At 31.6% G+C, this 13,334-nt stretch overlaps 1 protein-coding gene across 1 annotated transcript in view; it reads left to right on the plus strand.

Annotated features, from left to right (window-relative positions):
* The window catches only part of LOC107169884 (innexin shaking-B-like), a 41,113-nt gene that overhangs the window by 11,196 nt on the left and 16,583 nt on the right, over window positions 1-13,334 (plus strand). The window contains exon 2 of the mRNA XM_015519825.2: window positions 12,139-12,358. Coding sequence (XP_015375311.2) covers window positions 12,139-12,358 — 220 coding nt within the window. The remainder of the gene's footprint in view (window positions 1-12,138; window positions 12,359-13,334) is intronic.

Here is a 13,334-nt window from a genome sequence, read left to right on the forward strand (position 1 = left end):
TTACAACCATATAAAAATATCGATATTTTTGAAAACTGTTGGAAAATGTTTACTTTTGACCTCTATAATGCATCAAGGATATTCACTTTTACATCAGAAACCACCCCCAAAGTTTGAAATTGAAGCATTATTTCGACTAGTTATGCTGTATACAGACACAAAAACAAACATAAAAAAAAAAAAAATAAAAAAAACACACATCATTGTAAAATCAATACATTCGTCACTTCGTTCAGAATCTAAAACGAGTATAAAATTAGCGTGTAGGTACCTACATAGTGCCTAGTTGACCGATTATATTGAATAATACTTAAGATATATACGTTATTCCGACCTTCTCATCTTCATAATATTCTCATCGATCAAATTGCGTATACCTATCTACAGCACAAGATGTAATATCATACATGATACCTAAAAACTATACCAGTATGGTTGTGTGCACATGTTTAGTCGCACACTGACCGAAAAAATAACGATTTGAACGCCCGAAACTCGTTTTAATGTAATTTAATATTGTTTCTATACAATGTTATAATATTATTATACCATGTGATTTCAACCGCTGCCTCTGCAGTTGTGTACCTAATGGCTAATACCTATGTACCAACTGATCGCGGTCGATTTGTAATAATAATAATAATTCGAAGAAACAGCAAACACGTCGTACAATGACATAAATGCAACATTTTTTTTTTTTGACGAAAAAAATTCGAAGCCCGTGCGATGATAATCGACCGCGTATCGGGACGCGCGAGTCTATGCGTGGACCTATAGTAGTACCTATGATAACAATAACAACAATGATAACGGTATTGGATACATTTTCAACGTGTCCTAGACCCTAGTCAATGATACATCACATTATTATTGTAATAAATTATTATTATTATTATGTCCTCTGCGCGGCTCGACATTGTTTTGAGTTTGAAAGGTTAATCGAGTTCGGGCGTTGTCGGTAGGTATGCCCCTATTTACGGTAATATATTATTATAATAATATCACAGGTCGTGCAACGTACATTATAATATTATTATTGCGCTAAATTTGTATACAACTGGAGGCTGGACGATTCACATTTTTTTCGTGTTAATTAGCACATTCAAAGGTAGCCGGTAGGCGTGTATAAAATAAATTGACTTCGACCAAGTCAAAACTCAAAAGTGACTTTGTTTTTTATATGTATAATGCACTTTTAAAAATTAAGTATGTTATTTGTTATGTATCAACATTCAACTTTGTCATATAGTGTTATCGTTTGACAGTGGAATTAATTTGGAAGGAAGAGGGAGACCAGTCTTACGAGGTGGAGGCTCTCTGTCATTATAATCAGGCCGAGGGTTTAATATGTATTATATTAAAAATTATAATATTTTTTTCACTGTGTAGGAATTTATACGTAAGTATACATATTTCATAGTATGTTAGAGTTGTTAACATATGTAATTTTTTACCTGCTACTCTCGTGTGGGAACTTATAATTCCCCTTTTAGAGACAACTCGTTTCTAGTACCAATAACAAAACATGCTTCAGTGTGAAATGGTTAGATTTTAATAATAATTTTTTTTTTGTACATGAAAGATGCAGTTTTTATGCTCTGGACTCTAAAAAATTATATTTTCAGAGAATGTAACAAAAATGTTGTGAGTATTTTAAAGTAATGTGTTTTTCTATCGTCATTTATAGATAAATAAAAATCAGAGTCCAATACATCCTACAGAAAGTGTTATTTTTCTAAATATTAATAAAAGAAAAAAAGAAAAATTTGTATATTCTACTAGGCGTGATCGTTTTTTCGTTGAAAATTCGTTTTTAGACCGCTTAAATTATTTTATTTATTTCTTATGACTTGTTACATATATGGTCTGCGCCGGTATGTTAAACAAATTATAGGTATACATTATAGATGATTTGACATAAAACATTTTTTTTTTATCTAATTAAATCTTAAACATTATCTTTACCTCAGCACGATACAAATAAGCCACGTCAGTACAGAACTGTATACAGTGCATAAAAAAAAAGTCGCTACATAGCAAAGTTAAAAGTTTCGAAAAACACTTAACTTTAAAACTCTAGTAATGTACAGCCGTGTTAACAAACTCGAGTGGTACTGTCGAAGACGACGTTATGGCGGCTAATACAAGTTTTCGAGATGTACTCAAACTATTTTTTTTTTACAAATCTCTTAGTCAATTCTTCTGCAACCACTCTCGTACTTTTTATTGCTTGTTACTGCATATTATTATTATTATTTTGCGTGCATGTACAATATTATACACGCCTATACTAGCCTACTGATACCTATTTATACGATAAAGGATGTCATATATTCGAATTTTGTTCACACCAATGCTTGTTTCGTCTGATTACTTCAAACTATACAAATTAACCGATTTATCTGTAACTCAGTTTCCATATACCACTATATACTGAAACTGCCTAAGATATAGTTCAGGAGGGAGATTATAGATTTTTAGTTATTAGAACTTCTAAAAATATTTATTTTATTATAGAATTTTCTAATAATCATCTTGATGAGTATTTAACTATTGTAGTTAGGTTGTACCTATCTGACAATTTTTACGAAACTAAAGGGAAATTATTGGTCGAAGGGTTGTTTTTTATATTCTCTTTATGAGGTTTCGTACAAGAAGTAATAATTTACAGAAATCGGTCATATGCTACATTTGGTATGAAATATTACAATGCATTACGGATTAAATAATCTTAGGCAAGACAAAAATACAACATACCGGAACACCTTCACGACGCACTGGGCCCTGACAAAGAATCCATCAATGATATAATTTTATTTTTGAAAGATATTGAATTGTACAATTTAATTTAAATTATCATTATCATGTAAAAACAAGCCAATGGACACGTTACCGAGGCTTTTTCCTTAGTAATAAATAATAAAATAAAAAATAATCTTAGTTAAATTAATGCAGGTACTTATATATTCTGCTGTTGGAAGATTTTCTTTTCTATAATCTATATTAGATTTTATTTTTTATTTTTTGATAGTTTATACATTAAGACATTTTATTGTCAGTAGTTATATCGAAATTAAGTCCAAAATAAATTCAGGCAATAATAAAACTCGTAAATCTGTATAAACTCAAGCCCCTTTCAAATTGATCGGATCTCCGCCCATTTATGATATGATATTTATGATCGTCAATCATTATAATATTATAATAATATGTCATGGTGTATATTTACGAGTTGGTGTACACAAAAATATTTCAAAAAACTTATAATACTTTAATATGACCCGCCGTATCATTGATAAAATAATAAACAATAATATTATATTATTATTGTTGTTGTAATCACGTGGACCGGTTTCGAATGTTTTTCCCACGTCCGATCAAACACCATCGTGTTCCAGCATTCGTCACATTAATTAATTGTAAAATACGAAAACAAACGGTTCGCGTGCGCTCTTTGACCAGCGAATTAAAGTCGTTATAATTAGTTGCCGTAGCTATGTGTAGATGTAGTTTTCTTATTTACTCGGATTGCGTAATACGCGTGCGCGAAAAAGTTTCCGTCTTTCTTTCTCTTACATCACAGTTTCTCTCGCTCCTTCTCCAGCACGATCCCTCTGTCAAGAGTTCTAATTTGTCGGTTATTGCGGTGGGGTAGGGGAGGTCAATAATACATTAAATCAAGTAAATTACTAAACAAAACACAATACATTGTTTATTTTAGGCAATTTATATTTAGACCACCGACTCTGGTCCCAGTCAGTCGGATATATTGTGTGTGTGTGAACAATATTCTGAAACTGCAGCAGGCCTTGTGCCATGACGGCACTGAATGGAATAGATGGTTTAGACTGTTTAGAGCGGGCAGTTGCGTTACCGCGTGGACGACTGGAGATTCGATCGACCATTTTTTACGCGCCAAACAAACATCCCGTGAACGTATATTATGTGCATCCATTTATACATAATATATGTATCGATTCACGTCAAAAATAATATCTGAAGTCCGTTGTTTCGGTGAAATATTTAGATAGGTATCGGTACACATTGTGTACACGCGCTAGTTAAACTATTTATAGTCAACTCGAAAAATGGTACTCTACAGAATAGGGGGTATTTTTTTATTTTTTTGTATGTCCCCAGGTCGTTGTAACAAAAAAAAAAAAAAATACGCAATATGCTATGCGTAATAAAATTAATAACATTATAGACGTTCGAACTCGCGTGCGTCTGTGCAGACAGTTCAAACCGACAATCCCGTCTCTGTCGTAAAGGCAATAATGTATCGGCCGCAGTCATCGATTGCGCTTTTGTGTTGTTTGGTTTTATGCGACAGATAAAAACGAAAAACTAACTTTTTTCAACGACCGGTTTCCGTTTTTTACGACACGCAGTAAAAATTAAGACTATCGCGACTCCCGCAGCGCTCGACGGCAATATAATGCCTAAAACTACCAAACACGTGCATTTATTTATGTGGTATATATATATTATACATTGTATGCTCAACTTAGGCACTGTGGTACCTGGTACCTATACAATAAAATGTGTGGGTATAGGTGCGCGTGATTCATATATATTATATTTGATACTGTAGAGATGTTTGAGATTGTCGTTGCTCGAATGTTTGGACGATAAAATTCTGTGACACTGGCCCGTGGATATCTCGCCGTCGTATAATATACGTAAAAAAATGTTGCAAATATAGCTGCAGGACGCGAAGTTTTTTGCTCGTGTTTGACTTAAGATTAAAATATAGTTGCTGGTCAGCTATATTATGTCACCGAGCACAGTTTTCCATTTCTATGAAGAGAAACCGTTTAAATTGTATCTAATTATATACACGTTTCTGTCGTTTCTTTCGCCTAAAACAATAAATTATCATCAAACATATTATCTACTTTATATAGGTACTGCAGGTACACTTATATAATGTATAAAATTTACTCAACCAACTCATAAAGTCGTAGACCAGTGGTTCCCAACCGGGGGAATTTAGTGATGATGAAATAACAAGAAATATTTTATTCATAAAATTGAAAACAATAAATTAGTTTTCGGACGGTCGCCTTTTGATAACAATTTTACGAGTATTTTATTATGATTAACGTATGCAGATAATGTAATATTAAAAGGTGCAACATTATTATATAATCTTATCTAATATTGATTCGTGGGCTATCTGTCGGCCTAAGATAACGGATAATAGAATTCAAATATACGTAATATGACTTCACGTTTTTGAGCCATACTATTACTATCATCGATACGTATACGTACTCTTAAAATGTGTTTGTAAAAAAATATATGTCATTAGTTATACAAGAGATAATTATTTCGTATCATTAAAACATAAAAAAAAGGTCTTTTAAATTCGAATTTAAGGGGGGGGGGGTGAGATTTTTGAAAATTTACAAGGGGTGCGTAGAATAAAAACGGTTGGGAACCACTGGTGACGTCGACATGTTGTTGAATCATCTCAAATCGTTAATAATTTTAAAATGAAGAATCAGCTAGTAGTCCATTTCATTATATAATACAAGTATACAATATAAATTTCAGTACCCATATATTGCCTAAATTTTAAAAATTTTACTCCATAATAAAATAAAATTAATACTCTATGGATAATAATTATTTTTAAAATATATTTACATAAATTATTTTCGAACGTCAAGAAAACAAACTATCATATTCTGTTTATGTGTTAAGAATTTTTAGGTAAATCATAAATATAATTATATTATTAACTAAAATGATAAAAGCAGTATTCTTTTTGCATAATCATAAATATTAATAATAAGTGATAAGTTATTGACAGGGACAAATATGGTGAGATGAGTTATAATCTCTGGTCAAAAATCAAGGCTTGGCTAGTTAATGATTTTTTTTAACTCAGTTAAGTTAATATTATTTTTTAATATATCAATTAAGTTTAAAGTTAAGTTAACAAATCTTGTTAACTCAACTTCAATTAATAAGATAAGTTAATAATAATAAAAAAATTCATTGAAAAGGTTTTAAAATAAGTGAAAATCACTTGTATTGTAAGTAATATATCTATGAATATATATTATATATGCATAATATATTAATATATGATGTACATAATTTAAAAACTGTTGTAGGGCTGTATCATTTTATAACTTTATTTAATATTGATTATATTTTACTGTGGAGTCTGGGTTGATTTAAATTTAAATTTTAAATGTGCTTACTTTATTGTTTAGCCTTTACAATTCAAAAATAAATAACTCAAACATTTAAAAATGAGGTTTAAAAAATAACTAGTAATTATATTTTTTACTTATAACTTTTAAATATTAAAAATATTATATTTGTATATACATAATAATATAGAAACATATTTATTTATATGTAAGATTTGTACTTAAGTGTACCGGAAAGTTGAAATATTTTTTTTGACACTCACTTTTCTAATAATAAAATGATACTTTCGATATGTGTATACGATGTGTATATATACATCAAGTATGGGAATAATAATTGTAATTATTATATGTTATATACCACACGGTGTTTGATCATTATGAACGATGATCAATTTTAGTGGTCAAACTATTGAAGAATGTCAATTTTTTTTATCAATGTATTTCTTAATATTGTAGTATTTACCATTTTAAATCATGTTTCTATTATATAAAAACTAAATAACTATACGTTTTCAACTTTATCAACCATCACTAATTGAGCCATTTCACGTATTTTTTAAAATTTTAAATCTCATATCATAGACCAACTTTTAACATATTTATATTTAAATATAGGTACTTACTCGTAGAAATTCAAACGATAAATTTAAGTTTATATTTGTCGGTCGAACTCGAAAAAAGCCGTTCGATATTATTCCACGATTGAAAATATTTCATTTTAGCAAGGGCTGTTGTAAATTATTATTATTAATTTTCGGTTTTTTCTTCATAGTGTTCTACCGTGGATTGCTCAAAGTTGTTGGTGTTGTATGAATGATGGTGATGTAATTTAATGTGGGTTGTGGGTTATGGTATATTGTTGATAGTATGACATGTATGTTGGCAATACATGTGCGACCCTCCCCCGAACATCATTACAGAATCGAACAAAAACTAATTTTATTAGCTTATAATAATTGTAATTCATCCACTGCCCAGACTTAAATAAAGCTAGGAAAGACTTAATCATATCTGACAACTCGTATGAAGCAATTGGTCCATTTTCTAACTATCAAAACATAATTTTGTATCTGAAAAAATTGAATTTTACAATAACATAGGTATAATAATGTAAAAATGTAACACTTTTGTTAAAATTTAAAGTTAATAACCTATGTAGTTGACCCTTAACCAATAAAAAAAAAAAAATAATCGTAATACGAATTTATTATTCAATAATTTATTTTTCTGTAAATCGTATAATATGTTAAAATAAGCGTATGTTGGATTTCGAAACATGGGTCATCGGTATTATTGTCGATGGTAAAAAATCAAATATATGATGTGTTGTCAGCAGCTAACAAATAATGAAATTTATTAAAATTTTCGGGCTTATGAATTATATAGTTAGATTACCTAAAAGTCATTGCATACAATAGCCATCGTCTAGTGATTATCCGTCAAAATAGGCGTTTGGATGAGTTGTCACGCGACGCGTAGATCAAAAACATATGGTCGGGATTTTGAAAGCATTTATTATCGTCAGTAGAGACCATTAAGAGTCCGCCGAGTTTTCCTGGCCAGACATGGCATGTATATACATATTTGCGTCGTCCGGTGTCAATCCTCTGTCGTCCCACAACAGCCAGTATCGTACGAATATAAGACGATAGTATACTAGTTCGTATAGTAAACATAGGTATAATAATATTACAATCTCCAAAAATTAGATATCGTTTTCCTCTAAAAAAAAAAATTCAATTTCCATTTTCCTCCAAATATTAAACTATATTTAGCTTTTTTTAGCTATTTATTTTATTAGTATTAAACTGCATAATTGTACATAAATATAATAATAATATAACTGTAAACAATTTAAAGGGAATTTTTTTCTTATTAATATAACATGACTTAAAAATATATTTAATATATTATTAATTCCTAATCGGAGGAAAATGTGGTCAAGATTTTTATTTATGAGTATTTATTGATTTTTTGTTGAAAATTGCCACAGCCTAAATTACAGTTGCTGCACGGTGAAGTAAAGCCAGTAAAGGATCTTTCAACGAAGCGATTTTAGAATAAGTAGGTCTCCGACTTTGGACCACTAAAATTCAAAACTCGTTCGTCTTGCATGTGCACCTATACATTTTACGTTTAGCGCAGCGGCACCTCGAAGAGCAGGATTTGAGGCGAACGATTTGGGTTGCAAATTTACGTTTATTACCACGAAAACCAAATGTTATAGAGATAAGTTGAAATTTTGCATTTTCTCTGCAACGCCAATCTGACAGACTTTCGACATCGATAGTTATGTCTAAATATAGGACAGTTAACGTGTAGCATACCCAACGAATGTCCGTGACTACGATCTTTACAGCGTTTAAAATTTTCATTCTCAACGTATGTAAGTATTATAGTGTTCTAGTTTTGAATTCTAATTCTAAGTCAACTGGACCGCGCATATACATTGACGGTAAATATAATGCTGCTCTAATTAGAAAAGGTGAACACGCGGTAAACGTATTAATTATAAGATAGTGAATTCTTTAAAGGTTATAGGCATGCACAATAATTGTATTTATTATACTGGATCTCGTTAATTATTATGTTTTTATTTTCTACTACAATTTATTTAGATAAGTTAAGCATAACATTAATATACCCATTATACATCTTTGTACGTGCTATACGTCAGCCTTAGCCAGGTTAGCCTAAATTTATGACGAGATTTCGTTCAAGTATTACTTCTTCAATTTTTGTTGAGGCCACACAGTTTTTTACGTCCTGTAGTTAATACTCAATACTACAGCGAGACGGTGTATGAGACGAAAACTTTCGGAAATATCGTTCGATTGTTATTGAAAGGTAAGTTTATAATTGTAGGTTATAATATTATATAGTTGTTTTTACGGCGAATAAGCGATTAGATCGTATTTGAAAATACAATTGTAAGTTTACTGAAAAAGTAAATGAAATTGAATACATTAATAACTAATGTGTTTTTACAATGACTATTCGTGAAATACAATAGGTACATAAAACGGTATGGAAAAAATAACATGATTTATACGACTTTCATAATGATTGTGCTTTTTTCGGTGACATTTAAAATGCTTTTAGTGGTTATCAAACGGTTTAAATTCATGATATTTTATAGCCTCGTGCAAGTTTGGTCGTATTATTGTTTTTTGTCATTTTGTTCCGCACCTACTTTTATTTACTCTTCGGTCAGTTCGCTAATATTATATACCCATGTCGGCTATCAAGTTACTCGTATCGATGCATGGCATGCCGTAAGCGAATTCCCGCTCGACCGAATTCGTAACAAGACGATGAGAGACGAGACGCCATAGTTTCCGGTCCCCTGGAGTGACATAAGATACCTGCAGTACAAAGCAGTAGTTCTACGGACGGGAAGCCAACCCGCGGTGGTTTTCAACCAAGTCGTTATCATCAGTGCATTCTTATTATTAGGTTAGACGCTGTCTTGGATATGAAAATAATTATTCAGTTTTGAAATGTTTGCAGTCGTCGGCCCGTGGGCACAAAGCTGAGTATACGTATAGTTAAAGCTCAAATAATGAACATAATAAAACAATACAGTTTAGCGGTATGCTCAAAAAGTACCACATCGTGTGTACATACACAAGATACGGATTTGGGTAGACGATGTATTTAATGCCCCTAAGCCCCAATCACAAAATGTCGGGAGTGCCTAGACACATCGTGCAGCCACCGTACGCACGAATGTGCCTAAAAACCCATCTGGCCGCATTTACCACTCTCCGAACATTAATTATATTTATGAAATGGTTAAATTGAGTTTAAACGAATAAAATGTTCCAATAATATCACGTTATCGTTTTTTTGCATCATATTGAAAATGATTTCATACCGTTTAATAATATTAATATTATTTTAATTAAATATTCAATTTTTTCTATTTACATTTAAACTCTATTATAGGTAGGTACGCAATGTTTTTGTTAAAAAATATATATATTTTTTTATATTATACATTCAACTCACGACGAAACAATAGCAATATAAGTTATAATTGTTATGGATTTGACACAATCGTTATAAAATAATTTTAATATTCACCTATAGATAATCCAAATATTATACAATACGAGTATGTCCGTGTATTATCAATTTAGTATTAAGTGCAGCATAGTAATTAACAATAAAAAATATACACGTTCCTATTTTGGCACGTATACTTATTTCGTATGTCTTTCATTATGTTATACTATTAGGTACCCATAGACTATCAAAATATATTTATTTTTTTATAAAAAATACTTTCAAGGTAAATAACCGTATATTATTCTTTATGTTTAACATTATATTTTTTTAGGTAGGTACACCGAAATATTCGACGTTCATTTTTCAATTAATCACTAGCTTGATGTACCTACGTATTAATTTTATTCATTATTAGCTGACGACCTCTCTGTTTTGTGTTCAATCGCAGGATGCGTCATTTTTACGTTATTATTATTTTTCTTCTATATCAAGATAAGTCTAAAAATGTGACGGTGGATTAAGGCCATCTTTTCCAAGACAATGGTAGTCGTAAAGCATCCGAACAGTGATCCTATATACTATAATATGTATACATAGCAACGGTCTGGATCATTATAAAATAGCTTTGAGTAACTAAACTGCGTTGGCCTCAATTTTCGTGGAATTACGAAAAGTAAAAAAAAAAAAAAATACAAAAATGATTAATATATATATAATATGAAGAAAACAAATAATATTATCAACAACGCGTCCGTGACGACGACTGTTCACTTTGGCTAGACTAGATTATTACATTAAAATTAATTCAACTGGACGACGTTTGGCTTCACCGCCGCAGAACGTACGAAACAATTCTAATTAAGGAATTTTACCAAATGGCGACAGCATAGATGACGGGCGCTTTGCCGAATATTATAATGTAATATCGTTATATTATTATATTATCCTCTTTCGGGCGTCGACGGACGGCTGTCCGTCCGTCCAACGGGCTACGTTACATTCCGTCGAAATATTTCCCATACGTCCGATTCGGGTTTCTAAACTCGTTTTCTCACGGGGTTTCGGTGGAGCGGGAGGATAGCGAGAGGAGTCGCGTCAAACGCATCTCGTAAATCACTCAACGGCTTAACGAAAAAAAGAAAGAAAAAACCGAACCAAACAAACGAAGAAATAAAAAAAATAATAATAATAAAAAAAAAGTCCACTCTATATAGGCGGAGGTTGACACAATGTGCACATAGCCGGGACCGTTGCCAAAACTACGACAATGGTGCCAAAGAAAATATAAAATTACTTCTAATTATTTTTAATATACTGGCCAATAAAAACGACGTCCACTGCGGTGACCACGAGGGGGTGTGTGTATAGTATGTGTACGGGATGTTGGCCAATTTGTTGTTCGGTCCGCAAAATGATTGATCGCTACCGCGTGCGCTCAGTTCCTCGCAGTATATGTGATATGGTCGCTTGTCATATTATATTATTATAATATTAGTATAAGTGACGTGCATTTGGTTCATATTATATTTACTATTATTTTGAGCACACGAGTTTGCAGTAGGCATGTTCCCGCGATGCCAGTGAATAGTAAATAACTAAATAACTGTTGTGTAAACGTGCCATGTGAGTGGGATGCAAGGGGATGTAAACCTCATGGAGTTAAAAAAAAAATCAAAAGAAAAAAAGGTGCTTACGAGTGGTGTGATCTAGCTAGAGGCTCAGATCGAGATTTTAAGGACTGGTGAGGTACCTACTAGCTAGTATGGTGAAGCTATAGTAGGTATAGGTTGTAAGCGATAAACTCACATAATCATGCATTGCGGTGAGACTAAAACTCATTACCGGGCTATGCGATGTACCTAAAATAATAATAATCATAATAATAAATAATTAGTGTAATATTATAATATTATCCCGATAAAATGTAATATAACATTATTATATGTTTTTCATACAGGCGATATTGTTCTACACGCCCAGATGGCTGTGGAAACACTGGGAAGGTGGCAAAATCCGGGCACTCATGATGGACCTGGACGTGGCCATTTGCACGGACGCCGAGAAGAAGCAGAAGAAAAAAATTCTGCTCGACTACTTGTGGGAGAACCTGCGGTACCACAACTGGTGGACCTACAGGTACTACTTGTGCGAAACGATGGCGCTCATGAACGTCGTTGGTAAGTCTCTTGTAGACATTATAGTATTAAAAGTACCTTTTTTATTATAAAATTTCTATACGTACACGACGGGTCGTAGAGTTTTCTCAAATTTCGGCTGATAACTTTTTTTTTGATCAACTAAATAATATTCAAATACAAAATATAACGTTTCATCATTATTGGGCACGTTTAAACCTACCTATTATATTTGTATGTGTCATGTGATATAATATAGGTATACATAAATGATTTAATTTTTAATTTTATCTAATATTAAACTTAAAGCCATCCCACATAGACTTATTTTATATATAATATATTATGGTCGTTCAACGATTGATACATTTTTATCAAAACATTTAACGGTACAATTCTCCTCAAAAATGGTTTTTCTTTGTTTTCAAAATCACAGACGTCGACTAAGCAAATTAGTGTAGTGGTTTATAAATGAATTACTGTATTTTTCTGTAATCTGTATAATAAACATTTATCTACCTACAATCCACTGCCCGATGTTATTATAATATCTGTTACTATCTACTGATGACGACTTAACTTGTTCAATCCGGGTGCGTGGGAAAACGTGATTTCGGCCCACCGTCACATCGTCCGGTGTCCGGGATGTGTCGGTCGCCAATCGAGTCGTATACATAACTCGCTATTTTTCAATTTTACTCGCTCTGAAATGGATGATATTTTATACTAAGGCTAACATTTTTTATAAGCGTTGTGCAAATTTCCCAAAAAATTATAAAAAATACCGAACGAATCGTTAAACTACATCGATAATTTTTAACAACATTATAGTTATTAGACGTTGCGTCATAATATACATATAAATATATATATATATATATATATATATATATGTTTGAGAAACAGTTTCTAAAAAAATTGCTACTTAGAAAATGGTTGTCGTGAAATAATAATATTGTAATACGTCTCAATATAATCACATAAAATTTCATATTTTCACTTTTTACACGATGACTGC

Source organism: Diuraphis noxia, unplaced genomic scaffold (assembly GCF_037042655.1).
Source record: "Diuraphis noxia isolate RWA-SAM2 unplaced genomic scaffold, SU_Dnox_SAM2 contig0003, whole genome shotgun sequence".
Classification (NCBI taxonomy): Eukaryota; Metazoa; Arthropoda; class Insecta; order Hemiptera; family Aphididae; genus Diuraphis; species Diuraphis noxia.